The sequence below is a fragment of the Ixodes scapularis genome, unplaced genomic scaffold (genome assembly GCF_016920785.2).
Source record: "Ixodes scapularis isolate PalLabHiFi unplaced genomic scaffold, ASM1692078v2 PGA_scaffold0__279_contigs__length_252992795, whole genome shotgun sequence".
Taxonomy (NCBI): domain Eukaryota; kingdom Metazoa; phylum Arthropoda; class Arachnida; order Ixodida; family Ixodidae; genus Ixodes; species Ixodes scapularis.
Window position 1 is genome coordinate 180,161,058 of NW_024609835.1, and position 24,974 is coordinate 180,186,031.

The window sequence follows — 24,974 nt, forward strand, 5'->3', positions numbered from 1 at the left end:
GACAGGATATAAAAATGTTAGGGATCTGCACTTGTAAAAAAGTCTTGCTGTCAAACCTTTCGCAAGCACTGAAGAATACTGGCATATAAATAAAGATCTGAAACTTCTGTGTGTATGTGTTGATAACTGTTTAACTAGTTATGTATATTTGTCAATAATTTGAAAGCAGCTTTAGAAGCAACTTTTAAAGACATGAGTTTGTAGTGTAAAGACGCGACTTTGTACTCATGCATATGTATGCTTGCATATATATGTGCTCCACATACGTACGCATGAAAAATAGCTCAAAGCTCATCAGGTATGAAAGCTATGTGGCACTGACGAGAATTTGAAATATTTGCTATTGCGTATGACCTGTGTCTAAAAACTCATGCAACAAACTGATTTGCACTGAACAGAACTGTCCAAGATCAAAAGAAGAAGAGTCACAGTTTACGCCAAACTATTTGAAATTTGCAATACCCTTCAAAAGCATTTTTTCTGTCTGCTTTTAACACCGTCAACCCAGGTATTTCCTGCCAAACAATTATACATAAAACTTTTTTTTTTCTGGAAGCATTTGGTTTTTTGCATCTCAAAAAAAATGAGCCACAGCATTATTAAAATTTATTTGTAGTTTGAACCATCCACTTGCTTTGTAAATACCGCATTCACTTGCATAATGAATGCACTGCACAATATTTTGACTTTTTCCCTCTCTTGTGTAATGAACGCACCTTGAATTTTCGGCTCCGCGAGTTCTGAACTGCGTTCAACTCAGACAGCCACCAAGCTCGCCAGGTCAATTTTCTTTTGCCGCCAAGTGGCCAGGCCCAGCTAAGCCAAGCATATCAGTACATGTGCGTAATGGCTGCCAGTGCGCAGTTGTGGAAGTGATCAACAGTGAAACCGAGCTGCGCGCACACCTAACAACGCTGGGGTCGAGGAACTGCCCAGCCCCAGACATGTTTCACCCATCGGATGCATTGATGTCAACAAATATGCAGCCTGTGATCCGCTTTCACACAGTGAAATCGTGAAAGTGGTTAGGCCTAAGGAAGGCCATGTCACTTCCATACCGAACTTCGTAGGGCACTTTTCTTTGAGCAAAAGGCATGCCGAAAGTGCCCTGAAAAATATTTGCAATTTATAGAATGGTGCACCGGATTACTGTGGTGTGTCCACGATCAGCCGTGGGCGCTCCTCCGTCAGTGAAGATGTACCACAGTACCCTGTCGTGTCATATTGGCAGTTAAAATAACATTGGCACAAAGTGTGTAAATGCAAAAGTTTTACCCTGCGTAATAAACGCACCCCCGAAATATCTGTCAATTTTTAATAAAATAAAAGGGGTGTTCATTATGTGAGTAAATATGGTACTAGATGTTAGAGCATGAAGAGGCATAATTCTAATAGGAATAACATAATGGCAACCCTGCCATCACTAGTGTATTTTTTTACAAATACCATTCTAGATCATGTCAGACCAAATTCAGAAGATTGGAGATGGACCAAAAATGAATCTCAAGGAATATGGTTCCAAAATTTGATGTTGTTTATCACCCTATTTGGCTTCAACATTTAGAATTTCACGATTTCATACCATGTCAATCACTAGTCCGTCACTACATTCACTACATAATTAGCATGTAGCTACAACAATCTGTTTCCTGCATTTTATCTGCATACGGTAGTACCTTGTCAAAGGAGCACTTGATCAAAAACACATGTTTGTTCAAACAAGATCCCTCATGGTTTGCTACTTAAACACACAACATTTTCAAGATGCCTTCCTACAGATCATGTCCCACGTGACCACATGAGTTAAATCATAAGTTGAAATTCCAAAAAGAAACTGATGAAAATTACAAGGTCGAAAATTTGGCGTATTGTATGCTTCCTCACCAAACAGCTGCCGTAAGATCATGTCATTCTTCAAGGTTTCTTCTATTCATCACCAACAAGTAAACGAGGAAGATGCATATGTTGGCAAAATAAATGGTTGTTGTCGTGATGTCACAAAGCATTTCTAAAGTAGGCAGAGTCACTCCTCAAAGTTATTCCTATGCTTCATTACTGAGATAAGCATATTGACTTAAAAAAGCCTGCTTGTATTCTCGTTTCGTGTTGATTACCAAGATATTGGGAAAATATCTTACAATAAAGTTTACTACTTAGTACAGGTGTCAGCAAGCTTTTGCTGCAGAGGGTCGAATCACCACAAAGTGGAGATGGAGGGTGCAAGACAGAAAACCGGAGGTGGAAGGAGGAGGAGGTGGAGGAGGAGGGGGGTTTGCCAGTTTATGGAAATATAAATATTTAAAAATACTATTACCCACTTAGACTGATGCACAAAAATATTCCCTTGATTTTGGTGCACATAACATGGTAATAACAATTTTATATTCAATGTTGTTAGCCAAGATGCAAACAATCAGATCAAAGCTACTGAGAGTTGTAGAACTTGTGGGACATGCCCATCTTTCATTTGCAAACATACATTTGACTTTACGGTCTTAATCTTGAAAAATTATGTTTGTAGATATACCTACTGCAGCGAACACTCTGTTCAAGGCTGCTGAGAGCTTTTGTAGATTCATTCGAGGAGGTCAGTGTAAAACTTTCAGAAGTTGTTCACCGCAAATGCATACTTAAACATATTGTATGTTTAGTGATCAGCAGGACCTATCTGACAAATCTCTTGTACTTGGCCGTCATCTACCTTAAATACAAAGTTGAGAATGTAGAGGCCGTTTTAGGTAGTATTTCTGAAAGTCAGGAAACCCAATTTCATACTCCCTATTCGGATCGCTAGTATCTCACAGAGACTCTCTTTGTAACACAGTCATGGCACAATCAGCATGTTTCTTCTGCATATATTTGTTAAAAAAAGAACTTAAGAGATTTCTTGTTCATGGAAGCTCATAGTGCTCTAGGAGCACATGCTACAACTCAGAACTTTCACATCTGAGAGCTACCCACAGTGAATTTTCTTTTACATTGTACTGTTAGGTTTATGTTTTTAAGTGTATGAAATATTAGCCAGAAATGCTAAACCACACACTCAATTAGGATAAGGAAGATCCTGCAAAAACATCTTCCCCCAAAAAAAGATTATGTAAAAAAAAAGATAAGATTAAAAAAAACCTTCGTAGCTTTTTATCCATTGAACTTCTGTGTTGTATTGGACACCCCCATACCATGCCTCTATGTGCGACCAAAACTGTCAAAATTGATGGTGATACAAGCCGTTACTCCAAACAAAGCTCACGCGTGTTGGGGGCCTCATAATATTGCTTCACAGGCCAGATCCCACGCTGGCTTCAGACCCCTGAAGCCAGGGGTCTGAAGCCAGGTCACAAACAAATTTTATTATTTATGTATATAAATAAAGTTATTGGCTCCTAAGTGAAATAAAAGATGCCGGTTCTAGTCTGGAGTGGCCCTTAATAGAACCATAAGCAGTGGCCAGTTTTATAGGTGAGGGAAAACTCACTATTTTTCACAGTGGTAGTGACTGCCACAGTAACCACAAGCCAAGTTGAGATACTTACCGTGAGGCACATGCAATGTGTCTCCAGCGTCCCAAAAGAACTCTTTGATGGACTCTGCCACATCAATTTCCGAAAGCATGAACAGGAAAACGATCACGCAAAGAATCCCTATGTTCTGTACTGATGTGGGCCACATGCCATTGCTGATGGAGTTCCTGTGCAGAAAAAGGTTCCTCAGCTTTCGTCAAACATTCAAGAACCAAATGGTTGGAGGGAGAAGGATGCATTTGTCAAAATCCTGACAGAGAAGATGATTATGATTGAAAGTAATTGAAAAGAGATGCAATCTCACAGAATAGAATACAAGGCATACTACAGAAAGCAAACACGCCAAATTCAATTGGCCTTTAGAAACAAAAGAATGCAACTATTGCTTGATGCCACACACAAAAGAATGATTATCTTGAAATTGTGTTGTTTTTGTTTTTGGAGAGACACGCTCATTTATTTTTTTCACAGGGCCTGAAATGACCACAGATACTACAGTGCAATAAGTACAAAACAAGCACAGCACAAAATCTTTGCCACAAATCATGCACAGCCCCAACTTCTTCTTCCTAGCATCCATGCTCTATCAGTAGGAAGAATAATAAAAGAGCATCATAAAAAACATACAATTCATACCAAAATATTTTTTTCTATCTAGTTCTATTTATTGTAATATAGACGCCATTCAACTGTTGCACCAGAATAAGAAATATTTTGCAAAGGTAAAGCAAGTTTTGTTAGTGTGGCTGCACAAGTGTTTGTCCTTGAAAGCTGTCAAAAGCAAGTCATATCAATGTTTTTAGTATTACCCAGCCTAGAAATCTCATGTAAATTACTGAATTTTTATGAATTTCACAACTCGGAAAACACTGCAAAAGTCAGTATTGCGAATATATCACTCTATGGTAGTGAAAACATAATGTATCACTTGAAATCGTGAAAATTTGTGACAAAAAAATATTCCCACAACCCACTTTTTAAAAGTTTACAAAAATTGCTTGCAAAAATAATATTCTTTACAGCAGTAAGATTACTAAGCTCTCATCTTTTGAAAGCAGAAAACGACACAAAACAAGGTTGGCTGTACTTGAAGGGGGCAACAGCTATGCAGGGAAGACCGCAATAGCTACAAACCCACAGTACTTTGATCACGCACCATGTTGCAATTTCTGCAATGATATCAACGATTTATTTCAAAACCAACAATTTAAGGCCTTGAAGGGCCAGCACATCACACACTTGGGATACAATTTGCATTCAGCACGAAAATTTCCCCATCGAAGATACCAAATGCATCTCCATTATGCAATCATTGAAATTTAGGTATGCATGCACCTCTGTGCCACTCCAGAGGGTTTCACGATCTTAAACAACTTGTGAAGGGAAAGAACATCAAGGAACATGCCAACATAGATGGTTTTGGGCGAAGGAAGCCAGCCACAACCATTGAACCATGGACAGAAAAAGCATGAATAATGCATGAGCAAAGCATGAGATGAAAGTAAGTGACAGCTGTAATGTAACACACAAAGATGACAACCACTACAAGAGTGGTATAGCACACCCTACCTAACCTGAGGTAAGGTGTGCTATAGCATTCAACAGCACATACCTAGTGGATTATTAAATAGAGAAACAAATTTCACTTGTGACAGGTATAAACAATGACAAAATTCATTGAAAACCATTATGTTCCAAGCAAAGACACCACATTTGTAGGAAGATTAAAGGGACACAATGTAGTTTTTGATTTCGTCTTTTTGTGTTGCAAACTCAATCTATGCACCCCAAGGGTTCTAGAAAACCCAAAACTACAATCATATGTGGCCTTTTTCCCTAAATGTTATCAAATGCTACAAACAGACCCCCTTTTATAAATATGTCCGAAAAAGGGGCATCTCACAATGTTTAGACACATTTTTAAAGGGAAAAAAGGCAATGTATCATCGTAATTTTGGACTTTCTAGAACGTTTGGGCCACATAGATTAAACCGGTGCCAGAAAAAGGCAAACTCCAAATCTACTTTAGTTCCCCTTAAAGGGCAACTCCGCTCAATTCCAAAGATTTTGGGATAATGATTGATTTCGAATTAAAAAACCCTAGTAAAACACACTACGTCGTTTGCTTCGCGAAAAATGGGATATATATTTTTAAATCTAATTTTAAACACGAGCGGAAATTGAAACCGAAACTTCGGCTCCGCCCAGCAACATTGGCCCCGGGTCGCCAAGTACATGGCCATCACGTGCTACGAGATGTCACATGATCCTCGGCCCAACGACGGGCGGGATTGGGGCGGGCGTGTGGCAGGCGCGAGTGTCGTCTGCACCGCACTCTTCGCCACGTTTTGGTGTCTACGGCATTCGACGACGTCTGCACAACTGCGGCATAAGTCTGAGCACGTGGTGTCCATAGTGTGGACGAAACTCCGAGAGACAATAATCACAATCGGTGAGACGACGACGGCGGTTGTGACGCGGAAGATGGCAATAACGGCGGGACCACGGCGGGTGGCCGGACGGCTCCCAAGAAACGCGCTGCGCAGGCGCGTTACACCGATCACGTGGACACCGCTGAACATGAAGCAACGTTGCTGACGTCATGCGCTACGCTCGCCCGGAGAAGTGAAAACAAGCAAAAGGGGGCCATGATAATGACATTTAGCTCAATGTTGGCTCTGCCCATGCCGTAGCCTTGACTGCGCTGTTGGTTGCGCCTGAATTCGCCCGCTCAAGTCAGCCGATTTCGGCAACTTGGCGAATTGCAAAGTTTGCCGGACCGTTTAAGAAACATTTAGACAGAACTGCGTCGTAACATTTCACGTGTGGTCTTCCTAGGCGATACTGAAGAGGACTGCATTGTTTTTTCAAAACCAAAAATGAAGCGGAGTTGCCCTTTAAGAGGGACATAGGCCTGAGCTTCAAAATTTTTTGAAAAAAATTAATTTTTCAATTTTGAGGTTTTCAGTTTTAGAAACTAATTATACACCCTTACACTAAATTTCATAACCATGTGCCAAATAATTACATTGATATAAAATATTTTCAACACATTGTGAGGCAGTAACAAAGTAAAGGAGTTCAATGTTTGAATGCATTTTTCTCAGTTCCATTTTTGCTGCAAATTTCATACGAAGGAATCTTTTGTTTGAAGGTAAAATTATTTTGATACCACAATCAAGATGTTTCTGAACTAAAATTTACTGGGGAATCGGGCTATCTACTTTATTTTGTTTTACATTAAAGTCCTCATTGAGAAAAAACTATGTTTTCAAAAATTGACATAGGACAGAAATGCATCTCATATTTTGAGGTAATCACTCTTCCTGAAATATTTACATTTAACTTATAAAAACTAGATAGCCCGAAGTTCCATAACCCCACTTTATACTCAAGCACTTAAAATGGTGCCTAATAGCTTCCTTTGCATATCATAGATTTCTTAACGAAGAGTGACACATCTTATGCAGGTATGCAAAGTTGCCCTAGAGAGATGAAAGTTTGTACAGTACACCTACATCTGAAGTTAAATATCCCCTGCTAATTTCATTCTGATCACTTGAGTAGTTCAAAAGTTCAACCTCTAGCCAGTGTACCCCCTTAAAGGCAAGAAAATAATAGTTTTGTTCTTGTAAGACTTTGAATGCTCATGTGCTAGATCGGCTGGTAGAAAGCAATCACTGTGGTCCACTTGAGGCTCCGAATTTGGAGATTTTTCATGTTTTCCCACAATGACAGGATGAATAATCCTGGCAGAGTTCTCATTGAGTTGTCAGCAGTTGTGCCAGCATAGGATGTGTCCATGGTTCTTGTCACTGTCCCCTTTCCTCTTTTAAAAATTAAGTTTTGCTGTGAGCTTTTAAACCTGATGATGACTGAATTGCATTTGGGGAACGAAAATGCGAGCAAGCAAAATACAAGACTCTTGCTCTTGAAAGGTACCATTAAACAATTCCAGGATACAAGTGTACCTTGTGCAATGTGATAAGATGCATTTAGTACAGTCTGATGCTAACCATTTTTAGCCAGAAGCTTTATTTGTGCTTAGTTATATAATATAAAGGAGGATGTTCTGGCTACAACAACCATGGAGGGTATCTATAGAAATATCTAATGTGTTTCACTTCATTGCAAGCGGTCCTTATCAGAATCCCTATTATGCCCATCTTCCCAGAGAAAATTTAATAATATTTTACGTTTCATAAAGACCATTTGGTACACAAATGTAAGCTTGAATCCCTTAAAGCTAGAAGGAAAATTGCTAGGTTCAGTTTTTTCACAATATCATCGATAACAAATCATACTTGGACAAAAACATACATTTAGTCAGCTCCTCAGTGCTCAGCAAGGCTGAACCAATCAAAAATATCAGACCATGTGCTCAAAAATTAAGATATTCAACTATACTTTTTGTGTGGACGATCATTGACTGGAATTCACTGCCCTCCATCTGCATATATGTTTTGAATATTGACCGATTTTATTATTTTGCTATAAAATGCATCTAACCCCCTCCTGCTTAGATGGTGAAGAACTATCCACAGCATTTCTTAAATAAAAAAAAATAATACTCAACTTCTTGGGATGCAAAAAGAGGCCAAAATCCCCCTGAGAGGAGGCACACTTTCTAATACCCCTTCAAGAGTGTTGTGCCTGTTTTATGATACACTCACAACCATCCAAGCAGAACAAAAGAATTACTCAGTTTCAATTTTCCACAAGGAAACTATGAATGAAAATGCAGAAATATAAATGCTGTACATACATATTCACTGCCCATTCAAGTTTTGTCAAAGGCATTTTTCAGTTAAGGATGAGAGCTGTTTAGGACTTCATTCAACATGGCTCAAAGCAAAAGTCAGAATATGATTTCAATCCCCCCCCCCCCCCCCCCAGTAGAATTCTCAATAGTTTAAAATTATTTATGTTCACTGAACAAAGGCTAAACAAATAAACAAAGGAATAGAATTCAGAGCACTCGTTGAGAAGCAAAGACTGGTTGCAAAGAAAGAACTAAAAGAAGGGACGATACCCTGCCTTTCTATTTTTACATTGTAGCTTGTCTTCACACTTCCAATGAAAGCCATCATGTGCTATCGGATATAGCTGAAAAAAATTATACAAGCTTGATCATTCTCAGAAAGACTGGTAAGCACAGAATGTGTGATAAGCCTTCTGGGAAAAAAGAGAAGGGCGTCTGAATGGCACCGCCTACCGAAGATTCAATTTCATTTCCGACACGCCATGAGATGGCGCTACATGACTGGAACGGCTGCGAAGTGCGCGCCGCACAAATGAGCTTGCTCTTGCGTAATCTGTACCATCGACCCTGGATAGCTCAGTCGGCAAAGCACTTGGTTTGCAATTTCAAGGTGGTAAGTTCAAATTCCACTGAAGGACGGAGGTCTTTTCATATGGTTCCTTATGAGCATAATGCATTTCGGTGTCGGTTTTTTGTTAGAACCAGCCATTAAAAAACTCTGTGGAAATCTGCTGACAGAAAGATATTCTGTGTTAAAATGAGCGGTTTGGTGTAGGCATTAGCTGCAAAGCAAGTGATTTCTGCAATGGCAAAGCTACCACTCGCCCACTGTCCACACTCATGCCGCCCTTTTGTAAGCTGTACAGGTGTCTTTAGGACGACTAATGTAATGAGCCAAGCCAGTATGCAGTTTTTACATGCTACAAGAGGAGAAACTGAGCTAACAAGCCTAATTTCCGACTTTCTTAAATTTTGGTTTAGAAAAGAAACAGTAACTCACCCTGAAGGAAAGCTATCAAATTATGGCCAACTATCGCAATGATTCATGCCTCCAGAAAGGAATGATTGTAACGCTTTCTCACAGCTATCATGACAAATAAATGCATTCCATTTACAAAATTATTGTGCAATAATTTTGTTTTGCTGTTTTCACTATGAAATGAATTGTGAGCAGAGTTCACTTGCCTTCTCTAAGGTACAAAAAAACATTGCTCTTACCGCTTTCAACATCTTCCTTGCTCTAAAAAAGTGAAAGGAAAGTCAGCGATTTTATCAGCTGCCTTAAACGAAGGACTGTGTGAATTGTACAAACGGGAACTTCCAGAAGTATAAATATAACACTACTACAAACAGAAAAAAATAAAATAAAAATGCAATTAAATGCAAAGGTGCAAGCAAGCTGGACGAAAATGATGAAAATAATCTCTGGAGAAGGGGAACAAAGGACAAACACAAATCTCCAAACACCTCTTGTCCCTCTTGTTCCCCAGAGGGACAGGAGGTGTTTGGAGACTTGTGTTTGTCCTTTGTCCCTCTTGTTCCCCTGCTCCAGGGATTTCTCGGATAATCCATACCATCAAATATGTTGCTACCGAGTGCTTCTTCGGCCGATCTCTCCAAAACACGACACCCCGAAGTCCAGGTGGTTTAAATGTGCAATATCCCACTCTTGTTTTACGATTCTGCAAATGATTAAAAAAACAGATAATAGCAAGTCCTGACAAGGTTTCAAATGGAATGCGCTTTGGCCCAGGCTATTTTGGAGTTGTGCAGCCGTGCTCTAGATCGTTATGAATAAGCTCAGTTATTTCATTTTTATGGCGGTAATGTGAACAATGAAGCGTGAATGTCGCATCAGAAGAAGTCGTGCGGAAAGATTTGTGGCAACATCCCCTCATGCCAAAAGAGATATGGCCACTGAGAGAAAGGGAAAAACTACAAAAATCAACTATATATGCAAGAGGAAGATCGAGATCAAACAAGAAAAGGAGCAGAAAAAATACTGTACTTCATAAAATGTCAGCTAACCGTCATTTCTATCCAACTTCAGGAGATGAGATGCTGGCTCTCATCCTCATTAAAGCTACTTTGATGCAATACATGCATTAACATCATCTCATCATTGTCATTGCCTCAGTCATGCTGTGAGTTGATGGGCTTAAAACACTAATTTGTTCATGCCGAACCAATGACCGTACCCTATGCTTCCTTAAGTAACTCTGCCAACTAGATTGGCTACATAAACATCACCATATATTCCACATGGAGGAAGGGGGATACAAAAAGGCAGGTTGGACATGTTAAATACAGTTACATCAGTCTTGTACTTGTCCTGGTCATTCTGATAAACCCAGGGGGCCCAAAATGTGCTGTGTGTGCATTAGGCATGCGTTATGATTGGTTATGCCTGGTTGCATCGCACACTTGACAGGGTTATGAACTCGCTAGGTTTATGAAGTATGTCAGGAGTGTGCTTTAATGGGGAGACCATATCTATGAAAATGTGACAATGTAATCCACCATGGCATCCAAAAGTGACCTCAGCTCAGGTTTTTTTTTTTTTGTAATACCATACTGTTTTTAATGACACACTGCATTAAAGGAACAAGGAACGTCAACCAAAAGAAAGAAAAACCCAGTTTCACTTGACGTTGCCAATAGCATCTTCACAGCATCATAGATTTTATGTCAGCCTGCCTCAGGGGAATGAGGAAGGCCAATAAGAAGACAGAAAAACTCAGTTTTACTTGATGCTACCAGTGACATCAGAGATTTTATGTCGTTTACTGTAGGAAAACCTTTCTGAGTGAAACACGAAATAGACCAAGGTCACATATTTGAGAGAGTTAGAAACCGGAAGCATGGTTCCAAAAGGCAACACAAAAAGGAGGTATGTACGCAGAATGTTTGTATCAAGTCACCATCTTATGCCCGGCATATTGATAGAAAGCATGTCATGGACCCCAACAACCGTCATATCGATGGCATAAGATGAATAAAACATTTCTGCCATTTGAGAGGAGTTTTAAAAGGCCTATATACAAAACCTTCAAAAAAAGATGCCCAGAATTTAAAAAAATAGATAAAAAGCAATCAGTGAACTGTATTTATGATGAAGAGTGCTGAGGTTAAGATGTCCAGGCAAGAAATTGCTCCAAAAAAAGCCAACTCCCTCTAAAGCGTTTTTCTTACTGTTGTGCACTATCAAGTAATGTTACAGCTTTCAGAAAATCAAATTCGTAACTATCTACCTATATCAGGATGTCTGGGAAGTGTTTTCAGATGCTGAATTAATAATTTGTGCATACTTTACGATTTTGTTTTCGTTCCTATCCTGAAACAGATTTTTACTCTTTCACTTAGTTTATGTGTCTTTCCCTCATTTTGGAAGTCAGTATTGTTCTGATCTTGAAGGGAGGTGATGCTTCTGTTGTTACAAATTACCGTACTGTTTCCTTGCGTTGTGCACTTGCTAAGGTTCCTAGGATTGTTGTGTTGTACATACATGGTCGCATTTTTACTGTCATCAAAATTTAACACCTTCACAGCATGGATTCCCAAGTGGTCCATCTGTGGAGACCAATCTATGCACTTTGGATTACTGCTTACCATTTGTCATGAATAGGGGACAAGTTCAAGCAATATTGTTTCATATGACCAAAGCCTTTGACAAAGCCTGTCACAAATTACTCTTGCACAAGCTATTCTTATGTGGTGTCTGCCCAGAGTTGTGTAATTAATTTAAGAATTATTTGTCATTCCACACAAACACTGGTTGTGCTGTAGGCAGTTTCTACTAGACTTTTATTTCAATGTCTGGCATTAATCAGAGATCAGTTCTGGGCCCTCTTTGACTACTGTTTTTTTTATAAACAATATAGTGAGGTGTGTTGAAGGTTCTGAGTTACTCCTTTTTGCTGATGAGATAAAATTGTTTAAAAGAAATCAGTCCCCAGTGCACTGCTATAAATTACAATCTGACGCACCACATATGCTTCTGTGGTGCAAACAGAGTCAATTGCTGCTGGACACTATAAAATCAAAAATGCTTTCATTGCAATGACGTCATGCTGTTGTTGGCTGCCTATATATCACCCTGATGGAATGTCAGTGTAACATATCTTTCTTGTGAAATATATTGATGTGTGTTTAGACAGTGACTTAACATTTAAATATGATGATCACTGTATCCAGGGTAGCACGATGGCAATATTAAGAGTTGTTTAATGCTTGTCTTTCAATATTAATAACCCCTATAGCCTGATTCATCATTTGAATTCTTTAATAAGATTGTGACTTGAATTTGTATCCGTGATGTGAAATTCATCATCAAAGATATAGGCTATGAGTATTGAACATATTCAGAAAGAAACTTATCCTATCAGTCTATGACAGGCATTTAAACATCAATTTAATTATGACTATGAATATCTGCTAGAAAAATAATATTTTTCACTTTTGTCAAAGAGAAGGGAGCTCACTGACTCAGTTTTTCTACATCAGGTTGCAAATAGTGCAATTGACTCAGCTCAGCCCCTCCATGAAGTTAATTTCACAGTCAATTTTCACTCTAACAGACATTTCATCTTTTTATATTCATTCAACATTGCAACATTTCACCCCTTTCTCGGATACATTCGCTTTTAACGGTCACCACTCCGGATCTCGATGTTTGTGCATCAGAGCTTCGGTGTCACTAAGGCTGTTGAGTAATTTACTTTTACTGAGTGGTGTTAATTTTTGTTTTAATTTTTATGTATCAGTATATCTAGAGGTTGATAACATATATATTTTTACCCATAGTGTTTTTGTAGAAGTGCACCAATTAAAAGACTATTATGGTCAGTTTAAGGTACTTTAAATAATAATAACTTTTATTTTTGTTTTCTGGGGGTGGCTGCTTTCACATTGAGTGGCAATCTGTCACCTGTTTTCATTGCCATTTGAATGTGTGGCATAGTACAAGGATTAAAGAAAGAAATGAAGGGGAGGAAAGAAGACAAGCATTAGGGATAAGGGGAGGGGAGCAACCCCCCGCCCCTTTCCTTTTAAAAGCAACTTTTTTATGGGAAAAAAAATTATGTACACCATCTTGTATTTAGAAAACAATGTTTAGCTTTTGGTGACATGGCAAATAATAAGTCAACAAAATAGATCTATACTTCGTTTCAGCTTCGGTCCGAGTGCGGCCGATGTTATGAGCCGAAGGACCAATCAAACAGCGAAAGAGGCACAACGCCATGGCGTGCTCTCTGCAGTTGATAGGACCAGCCGGTATTCGCCGTCTCTCTGCGCGTGCTCCTCCGCCGGCTAGTCCTATCAACTGCAGAGAGCACGCCATTACGTTGTGCCTCTTTCGCTGTTTGATTGGCCCTTCGGCTCAAAACACCGGCCGCGCTCGGACCTAAGGTGAATTGAAGTATAGGCAGCATATCCAGGGTGTCTACAAAATTGCCCCCTCATCTTCTCTGATTTTTCCAAGTTTTTTCCCTGAATATTTTGAATATATTCCCTGACGCTTGCAAAAGAAGAAAATGCAGAGGATGAGGTTGCAGCAGCAGCTGTTCGGGCTGTTCCCGTTTAGTTTGGTGAATCAGGTGGTGGCTTACACTGCCTAGTGATGCCTTGGGCAACTGTTACTCTGTGTGCCATCCACGCCACCACACCCTTCCATGTCACTGGGCTGTCCACATCACCCATTTCACCTGGAGTGGAGGCTTACACTGCCTAGTGATGCCTCGGGCAACTGTTAGTCACTCTGCCATCCACGCCGCCAGACCCTCCCGTGTCACTATATTGTCCACACCACCCATTTTTCCTGACTTAGCCAATTTTTTTATTTTTTTTATTTCTATGACAATTTTTAGATGCTTTGAAACTCCCTAACAATTCCAGGTATTCCAGGTTGGTGGACACCCTGCACATCCTGTGACATCACATCTGTCCGCCGTGACCTCCAATCTCTGCAGACCCCCACCCCCCACCCTAACACTCCCCCTTTCCCAAGCCTTGCCGGTAAATCTGCCCCTGAAAAAAGATTACCTTTTTTAACTGACTGCTTAGCAAGCAGTTGATAATCTGGTAATCTCCCAAGACATTTGGCAAGTCAGCCAATCTAGATGAATACAAACAAACAGATATCTTCATACATTGACCCTTCGCTAGTGGGATTGGGAAGAATCTGCTGGGTCAGTAGAGCGGACCTTTACGGACCAAGTTCACCTATCAAGACCAATCAGACTGCACCTGTTGTGCTCGGGCCAACATATTTTCTTTCGTATTGTTTTATTTTCACTGACTTTTGGATTCCATTTTTATTAGTTTATGCTGTTTATGGGGGGTGCAAAAGAGTCTGTCTGAGAAAATTATAAAAACTGCTCATATAATTATCATGTAAAATAAAATTATAAAGTACTTGCACAAAAACGGGATACTGTGGAAAAGAGTGCAAACGATGAAAGAGCAATACAACTGTCATTTCTTTCCCTTTCAATCTTGGCTTATCACTTCCCTTGGCTTGGTGTGCTATCATTTTGGCAGCCTGACCAAGGATAAGGTTTCAGGAAGTACTATAGGCAATCACTTAGGGCTGCCCCAAGTTCAAGTGTAGTTGTCACACTCCTATGGATGTCAAAACGTCCATTGAATTCAACTTTTTTTTAATACTAGTACCTAATGCAGTATTTGCACTCAATGACAAGGATAAGTATGTAGCTCTACTATGTTTTTTTTTTTTTATTCATTAAAGGGTTAAAATTGCTCATGATCACATTCCACACTTTCTTAGCCTCCAACTGCTTCGTCCTCAAATGTCGAGCCTACGAATATTTAGTCACACACAGATGCCAAAGCCGGCAGACAGAGAGAAGAGAAATAAGGTTGACTCTGTGACACGATTGCGAAGCGGCTGGCTTATGAGCTACCAAATCTGTCCAAAGGTATCCGCACGGAACTCAGACATGGAAGGACACTTCAACACCACCCTCCGGCATGGAGAGGCGCGATCTAGGCAACGTCCCTCGGTAAAAGTGAGCAAAGAGGCCGCCCGACGGGTTTACAATTGCAACATGGAATGCGGCCGTACTCTTCTCGATCGTTAACGATACAGATGAAAGTGAGCACGCTGGTGAAGGCAGCCTTACCTGATGCGGTGGTATTTCCGAATGGCCGTCTTCAACCACACTCGAAACATAACCGCCGCCGAATTGCGTTCATCGTCGATTTCTCGGATGCGCAGACCGGCCACGGCATTCCTGGCTTCGGCCATCTTCGCTCAATTTCGGCGACGAACTGTCCCAACGTTGCGACGGCGCAAAGTGGGGACACGGGAACACTTCACGGGCTCTCCGTTTTCGTCCGCTGCACAGAAAGAGCGACCCGCATGACGCAGGGCGTACGCGAGGCACTGAGAAGGGCCGCTAGCAGGCCCGCTTCCGCTGCGGGCGTCTAATTTCCATTGACGTTTACTGACACTGTGTCCTTCGGGCCGAGGTAAGACGCGATCGTGAGCTTGCCAGCTTGCGGCACACACACTTACCTCGCAACGCAGCGTCGTACACGAAGGGCAGGCCACAGACGCACACTCCACGCCTCTCTCCACTAGCTCATTCGAGGATCACGTGAAATCCGCCGGCGTAGAATCATTCCGGAGCTAAGGCAACAACAAAGGAGAGCACAAGCGTAATCCGATTGTTAATAGGTCATGTCGTTGGAGCTCGATCTTCCATTTTAGACGAAGAGCCGCCCAGAGCCAGGAAACGAGAGGAGATTCGAAACGAAACAAACAAAACAGCTTCCTGGCGGCGCTGGGGCGAACTAACAGATGCGAAATATCTGCCAACAGCCGGCGCGGGGCTTTCAGTCTGCTACAGCGAGTCAGCTGTCGGTGTTTTGCTGGGAGAATTTTCCTGTGGCTCACGAAACATTAACCTTGCTTGGATCGAGTACCCGATTATTTGCGAGTCGCCCTTGTAGCGAGCCGGGAGTCTCTATTTTTTTACGGGATTGGAAATATTTCTCTTCTGTCGAACTGCGATGCCGGGCGTTTTTTCAAAGTGGTCAGAAGCACTTTTCCAAATTCTAAGGATACTTCGGCTCAGCACAAACGCGAAAACTAGTTGCACAAATTTGAAAATCGTAATAAAAAATATTAAAAGAACTAACCGCTTTTTTTTCTCCTTAGATTTAAGCTAGCGATGGCAGTCCAACCAGTGACAAAGTTTTAACCTAAACATTATCTCAACCAAAAGTTATAAGTGATTTTCTGTCTTTGAGTGTGTGTGCGTGTGCGTGCGTGTGTGTGTGTGTGTGTCTGTCTGTGTGTCTGTCTGTCTGTGTGTGCGTGCGCGTGTTTCTGGGGGGTGCGCTTTGTTCTTTTGGTTGTCAAAGATTAAAATAAATATTCTATGAACGGCGTTGCAGAAACGTTGAGGTGAAGAATAAGATAGTTGTGAAGTAAATAACATCCGAATATTGAGCCGCCCGAAAACGAAATAACCGGAGCTAATCAGGGACCTTTCGTATATCGTATGCTGCGCTCTCACGAACAACGCGTACGATCCACGAAAAGTATCTGATGTCATTGTGGTATATCTACATTTTGAAAGGATGCTTCTATAGACGGTACACAAGTACCATCAGCAAGTATTTTTTTAGAGAAAAATGCAAACAGGACACCCCTTCACTGTAGCTGGTCACTCTGACTTGCTCGTTTGTGCGCAAAAAAAAAAAATAGTTTAAGACGTCGAGATGAATTTAATGAATAACATTTTGTAATATAACTTAGTATGAAAACTTTTACTGCATTTGGGAATTACAGCGTTTTATTGTCTGAATAAATTCGGTTTGTATTTAAACCAGGTCTCAAAATCGCCAGCCGCGAAAATATGTGTCAGCCTTTCTTTGTATTGTGGACAGATATTATTGGGTTGGGCAAACACTTTCTCCTCGAGGTGGAATGCACCAAACATACCAATGCCGCATCAATGGTCAACTCTCAGTCAAGAAGAGATAGTGAGAGATAGGTGGAAACAAATAAACATTAGCTGACGCAGCAGGAGAGAGGATCATTGCTTAGTAGCAGTAGAGTGCCTCTAGAGCAGAACCTAGTCCTTCCAAAAAATTAAATATGCGTCTAGGGTCGTTTCATTTGAAATCGAACACGCGTGTCGGTGTTGTGGGTGTTTTGATTTGCCTCGAATATACAAGTCTTTTTTTCAAATTTGACAGATTTGTTTAAAAAGTTTACAACTCCCTGTAATGCCGAATTAGAGCGCAGCTCTTGAGGATGAGGAGGGGAGGGTACGGAGAGAGCGGTATTAAAGCCCTTTCATGTTTCAAAAGTAGCGCAAGGTACGTCGATGCACGAGGCACGTGCAACATGCAGCTCTTGGGAAGATCATGGCGGCACAGCGCAGAACTGAGCTGGATTTTAGACGCCATGAATTTCCCAGAATTGGCGCGCGGCACGTGTCTCGAGCATGTCTACAACAATGAACGGCACCACTTTTCCCAGGATAGAGGGGCTTTAGGCGGTATGCCCCTCCTCTCATCCGCACCCTCTTCTTCTCCGTCCTCATCTACTCATGCCGTGCTCCTCGCCCTTTCCACCTCCCTCCCCCTCCCTCTTCTTCCTCCCTCCTCCCCTTCATTCTCCTCCCTCCTTACCCTCCTCCTCCCTCCCGCGCGGTGCATTATGAAAAACATCCCATAATGCAACGCGCGCGTCACCGCGGTGCATTATGGGACGTTTCCCATAATGCACCGCGCGGTTACGCCGACGGCGATGGCGACGCCGACGCCGCTCAAGTCGGAAACAGGCGCCTAACGCTCTAAAAAGCTGTGAAAACTACACTTTTGCGGTTTGCTCAGGTGAGTTATACGGCCAAAGGGCATAGTATATGGAACTGATCATAACGATAAGTCGACTAATTAAGTAAAATGTGGTAATTAACTTTTTAATCAGTGAGAATAGTCGTATGGTTCCAATTAGAAATTTGCTGAGCGTCGTCCAAATCCTCTAAACCAGTAATTTTTAGAAAGATTTGAGCGCCTCCAAAGCGCAGTAGTGCACTAAAGCTACCACTCGTGGAGCAGACACAAGGCTGGGGCTAAATTAGAGACGGAAAAACCGCGAGGGCGCCTTACCGCAATCGCTAGCTTTGTACTTGTTCCACGAGTGGTAACTTTAGTGCACTACGCTTCTCCCCCGCTGAACTTTTTCTGAAAATGACTGATTTAGCGGCTTTCGATAACGCTCAGAATGTTTCTAATTGGAACTATGTGTCTATTTTTATAAATTAAAAAAAGTTAATTAACAAGCTTTACTTAATTAGCTAACTGATCATTACGACTAGCCTCCTCTTCTATGTCCCCCTGGCAGTATAACTCACCTGCATAAACCGCATAAGTGTAACTTTCACGACTTTTTTTTAAAACAAACCTGTAAAGCTTAAAAGAATACCTTGTATATATGAGAAGAAAGTAAAGCCCTTGGTGGGAAAACAGCAACAGCGGACAACCCCCGTCACCGTGCCCGTTTTATATATATATATATATATATATATATATATATATATATATATATATATATATATATATATATATCATTTCTGAAGTGAACAAAAGGACTTTTAAATATTTCTTGAAAAATTATTTTTCTCCACAAAAGTTTCGAAGTGGAGCAAGGTCAAATGCTACGTTTATGTTGCTTGATATGTGTACCCAGTTCGGTCGGTGATTATAAATAGGTAAAAACAAAAACACTCACATTCTTTTTTCTTTGTAAATGTATGATGTTTTTGCTTTTAAAATTAAATTGCTTTGGCATATTTAATGCCCGAAATAAAACAATGCCAAACAGCGCATCTTTGTCGTTTCGGTCACATATTTGGAGCCTTGTATCTTAGGATTCGTTGTACAGTTTGCTTATCGCGTACAATATATGCCTATTGGCCTATGCATGTGCTACCAACGGGTACCACTTGCTTTAATTTATTTTCACGAAATAATTTATACATATGTTTAGATTTCATCAAAAAGTTAGCGCTTGTCTTGTGCGCACCCTAAAGCAGGGCTGGCAAGGTCGAAGCAAACGGAATGCTGGAAAGGAGGGGCGAAACCTCCTCCCTCTCTCCAGCATTTCGTCCGCTTCCTTCTCCCCAGCCTTCCTTTCCCTCGAAAACTTTGTTTAACCTGTAACTAACTATAGTTTTCGGTTATTTTTTTTTTCTGCGCTGTGTTGATTTTATTAGGTATGAACTAACTAGACCGCATCACCACCCTAATTTTAAAAAAAACAACTAAGCCATAATTTGAACCTACGTTATTAAAAAAGCCATTCTTTCATTTCCTTTTTAATTATTTATAATGTTCCCAATCATGCTAACTTTTTTGCGAGCATAATCAAAGTCCAAGGTCCCCATCTCTGAATCGGCAAAAGGGTAGTTTCGCAAGTTGACAGAATGCTGAGGGGATGGGGGTCGGAAGTGTTTGGAGAGATGTCGACAGAAAGTGGTGGGGGTGTAAAGATAGGAGAAGAAAGAGTTGTGTGAACGTATCCCCAGGAACAAAATGTCTCCCTCTACCCCTCTGCTGTTCCGGCGCCACAAACAACAAATGTTTTTTTTTTTTTTTTTTTTCTTTTTTTCGGGGGGGGGGGGGGGGGGCACTACAGTCGGGCTGCATCTTTTTTTTTTTTGGCTCAGTACATATAATACAGTATTTTTTTTATCTCAGTACATATAATACAGTATTTCTTCTTCTCTCATCACGTCCCTAGTTTTAAGCTGTTAAAAACCATAAGACGAGATCTACGACCGGCGGTCTTAGTGTTGTAGCTATCATTGCACTCCTTTGCTCAATACTTTTACACTTTGCTTGTGTCCAGTTTTAACAATGGCTGTCGTTTACAGATTTGATCAAGTGTCCTTACGATGGTCAACATGAAAAGAAGATATATCGAAATGAGCGTTTACTCTGTGAAAGGGCACCTCGTGAACCTGCTGAACCGAAGTCAACCTTAAAGAACACATGCAAAGGAAAAAAAAAACATTTGTTTTAAACAGCTTAGATGGAATAAGGATGTCATAAAACAATTTTACAACGAAGAAAAATATTTTTAGAGCTATACTTATGGCGCTATACGAATTTGCAGTTGGCGTCCGCGGGCGCCACGGAAAAGTGGCCCTTATTTATCACGTGACTGGCCCATATTTGTCACGTGGTGCTTGCGCTCTTTCGGAAGCTTCCTATGGCGTCTGAAAGTAACTTATTCATCTTTGTTTGAAGTATAACAAACAACTAAGACTAATAAGTCACTTTTAAAGCCCAGAGGAAACTTTTGAAAAGGCGCAAGCAGACGTGATAGACCTGTGCGCCGGTCAGATGTAAGGCCGTAAGGCATTAGTCAGGTGACGGCGGCGGCGCCCCGAAACCGACGAACTTGTGCGGCGGCGGCGACGGCGGCGTGGAGAAATGCGTTGAAGCGGCGGCTCCCGCGGGCGCCAACTACAAATTCGTTTTGCGCCGTAAATATAGCTCTAAATCCTTAAAAATAAAAATTAAAAATAAATTCTGCAGAACCCAGGGAACCTGGGTTCAATCCCCACCTCTGCCCGTTTTGATCTGGTTGAGCATCGCACCGGCGTGTAGTCGTGTATCACTACTGCGTGGTGTATGTTAAAGACCCCAGGCTAGCGGTTGTACCGCACTGGCTAAATTGCTCATCTGCAGCGAGTGGCGTACTCGCCGCAAATTTGGAATGGCTGACCAACTACTCGCTGTATAAATATCCACACAACCCCAATTATTAGGTTGAGCCCAACTGCCCAAGTTCATCTGTGCCCAAGTGTAGTTTCCAAGCATGATATGCTCAGGGAGGTTCAGGAAAGAATTCCTGTTGGCGGACTAAACACGACTCCACTGAGATTCCTATTGCCGTATAACTAAAAATTACAACAGTCAGAGCGGAAAGACGAAGTAAGGCAAACTAGAAGCCGCATTCGGTTGAAATGTTTCTAGGAAATTAGCTACTGCCTATTAGACAAATTGTTTTTTGTCACAAAACCAAACAGATGAGACTTCTCAGGTTATTGCTCCTGCTTAGCGTGTAGGGAGTTGTGGCTCAATGTACGTCCGTATTTTGTCGAGTCGTTGCTCAGTCGGGAGAGATGCCAGTTTCAGGTACTAACTTCTATTAGCGCTATGGTGATTCTCGATTAATTGACAAAGTATCAAAATAATTTCTGCGAAATTGGAAAAAAAGCTGCAGGCTCACTTAGGTGCGTGAAAATCGACATTTTTTTATCGCACGGGGAAGTCTATTGCCTCTGTACCCCGCGTCACTAGTTGCGTGCAGTACAGGCGAAGGCAACGCCAGGTGACAGGAGACAGGGCAAGCACCCGGAAGGCTGGGAAGGAGGAGAGACACCTCCTTTCCTCTTTATTTCTCCCCTCGCCTTCCATCGCCCTCCTCTCCCGTCCCGCCTTTCTATAGTGCTCGCCCTTTCTCTCTTCGCCAGGCGTTGCCTTCACCTGCACTGCACACAACTAATGACACGGAGTATAGCTATTAAATTTAGACACTGAATACTGCACACAATGGCGTCACTAGACTATTGTTAGCAGCGCATGCTAAAAGCGCGAGCTATTTGCTTTAGGCGAAGCCTGGATGGCTGCACGAGCGCTCGTACAACGAGTGCTCCAGCTAAGGCAGTCAATGTATACCCGCTCGCGCTGGCACAGCTTTCGGAGTTTGTACATGCTAAGGTGAGACGATGTATAGGGGTGGAGGATTGCTTCGGGTGCAGCGATCACAGGGGGGTGTGGTGTAGCTGGGAAGTGAAAGGAGGAAGGGGGGGAGGGGTGTTGCGCCGAGCAACGAGGGGGGGGGGGGGGGGGCGGTAGGGTGCCCACCCCAGGTGCCGCTGACCCTAGTGACGCCGCTGGCTGCACAAGGTACCAAATCTGTGAACGTCACGCATTATTAAAATTTGACTCAAGTAAGTTCGAGCGTAATAAGCTGGAGCAGCTAGGTGACTGGACTGCTAGCGGCAACATCATGTCAACAGCGTCGTTAGGATTGAGTCGGCTCGGTGCACCCTTCGGGAGGAAAATTACATGACAAGCCGCAGAACGCAGATAAGGTGAGTGATTCAAAAATATTATATATACTAAACTGATATAAAGAACAATGTGCACTCCGTCTCAAGTGTCCTAGCATAAATAATAATCATAACAATAGTTATAATAATAATAATAATAATAATAATAATAATAATAGCAAAATTAATAAAAAAAGCATGCTTTGCCAGTAACGTCAGAACAGCGGAGGGGTAGGCAGACATTTTTTTCTAATGGGGGCACGTTCGCACCTCTCCACCACCATTTTAGAAAGATGACAGAACCGAGGACGCTAGAATAGTGGGCTCGACCGATGGGCTCATCGGAACACAGAAAAGCCATCCTCGATTTACTGTTGGATCTGGTACCCGTGACATCATCTAGTCCCCTACTCCAACCCCTGTAGTTCCCTCAAGCCCCAGGATAACTCGGCCAAGGCAGGCGATTCCTTGATTAAGATAAATACATGTTTTAGCTCACTCACTCCATCACTCCTTCCTCCCCCAAACGCTCCCCTTAGCATTGTAAGGCGAAAAAACCTTGCAGAAAAGTAAACTGGTGAGACTACCCTTTTACCGATTCAGGTGAATGTATGTGGGTTTAAGCACTTCTGCAGAAAATACAAAAAGGAAAAAAAAAAGGGGGGGGGGTGCTTTGATTATGGTCACAAAAGTAGGCATTAGTGGGAACGATATAAAAATAAGAAATGAATAAAAAAAACGGCCTTTTTTAATAACGTGATTTCAAATTATGGCTAAATTTACTTTTTAACGACATTTAATCAATTATTTCGCGAAAATAAATTACACCAAAGTGATACCAGTACATGTATAGGCCTAAGGACATATAGTATCTAATAATCAAAATGTATAATGAATACTAAGGTAAAACTCACGTACAAGACTCCAAATGTGGTACCAAACGTCAAAGATGCGTTGTTTGGTAGTTTTACTTCTGGCATTAAATATGCCAAAGTGGGTTAGTTTAAGTAAAGAACAGTTCAACTTCATACGTCATACATTTAGAATAAAAATTACTGAGTGTTTTTATTTTTACCTATATTTAACACCTGACATACCTGGGTACAAAAATCAAGCAGCCTAAATGTAGCATTTCACCTAGCTCCAGTTCAAAATTTTTGTGTAAAAAAAAATGTGTCGTATATTTTAGAAAAATCGTTTTGTTCATTGTGTAGAACGGCCTACTATACATACACGTATATATTTTAGGCAAATCAAAATACACTCAGGCACGCGTATTTGATTTCAAATGAAACCACTCTTCAAAAGTGTTTTGCACGTCCTGCAGATGTGCTACCACATCAAAAATCCGGATAGAAATATGCACACATTGTCTATCTTACACACCGGCCTAAAGATAAGTGTGAAGGAACATGTGTTGTCTCACCACATTACCACAAAAAAAAAAAAAAAAAAAGGAAAAAAAGCTTTTTGCGCTATGGTTTCTGTCCTCAGCTGCTTTCTCCTTCCTGTTAAGCGCGTCCGCTGTGGAAGTCACACGCTGCATATACCACAAGTAGTACTTGCCATTTTGAACGGATGACAGCTGAGTTGTTTTTCGGTATCCAGAAGCAAGCACAGGGGACGACACAACCCTGCCCACAACACCGACGCAGCACGGAAAAGACGACGAGACACGCTCCGCGCGAGTTCAGGGGCCAAATGTTTCTGCAACCTTGGAGCTTTCCTTTCCTCGCCGCCTGTCCAGGTAAATCAGCGGCGGGCGGAGGCACTCGCACTAGGCACAGACGGCTCGCTAAACCCGTTCTCTGACCGGCGCGTCAAGCGCCCATACAAGCGCGTCTCGGCTACGCTTTCCGTATTCGCAATCCCGCGGCAATACGCACGTGCACGGTCAAGAAACGAGTTTGGTTGAATACAAAGCCTCTCGGTCAAGATGACAGTTCATTTTCAGCCATCCAAACGTATTATGCTGCCTCCGTGAACTTAGACGAGCCCTCGGTCCCTCGATCCGCTTGCTTATGCCACGATAAAGGTTTGCAAGTGCAGCAGTGGTGGAGTTGACTCTGTCACACATACCCTAGTGATAACAATGTATAGGACCTTGCTCGTTGGCGCTGCGGACGGCGAACGGGAGGTGGGCTGCCTGTCTCCATGTCCATTGTGTGGAGAGGATGACTCTCGTTGCGCAAGAGCACTGAACGCTTAAAGTCCACGGACGGCCCGACCTTGTGGGAATGTCGGGTATGCTATCAATGCAATAATAAGATATGGCGAGAGATTAGCGGCCACTGTCAGCAACCTTGATACCAAATGAGAGAAAAACGGTAAGCAACATGACGGTGCAAAAACCCGCCAGAGTTAACGGCCCCTTGAAAAAGCATTTGTGCCTTGAGCAGGCGCGAACATCCCAGGGTACACATGATGTGGGCAAGGGTGTATACAAGGCTTACGAGGCTTCGGACCGAGTCATAAGCCCGACTACGCCCCTGCCGATACCGAAAACTCCCCGCCTATGGTTGAGAGCACTGCAGAGAAGCTAAGATCTATAGGAAACGGCCAGTAAAAAACGACAGACAGACTTGCGCT

At 41.8% G+C, this 24,974-nt stretch overlaps 1 protein-coding gene across 1 annotated transcript in view; it reads right to left on the minus strand.

Annotated features, from left to right (window-relative positions):
• Nucleotides 1-24,414, minus strand: part of LOC115320499 (carnitine O-palmitoyltransferase 1, liver isoform) — a 68,273-nt gene extending 43,859 nt beyond the window's left edge. Inside the window, exons 1-4 of the mRNA XM_029980709.4 lie at nt 23,952-24,414; nt 15,821-15,934; nt 15,426-15,642; nt 3,534-3,688 (exon numbers count right to left, since the gene is read on the minus strand). Coding sequence (XP_029836569.2) covers nt 3,534-3,688; nt 15,426-15,550 — 280 coding nt within the window. The 5' untranslated portion in view covers nt 15,551-15,642; nt 15,821-15,934; nt 23,952-24,414. The remainder of the gene's footprint in view (nt 1-3,533; nt 3,689-15,425; nt 15,643-15,820; nt 15,935-23,951) is intronic.
• Nucleotides 24,415-24,974: the final 560 nt, after the last annotated feature.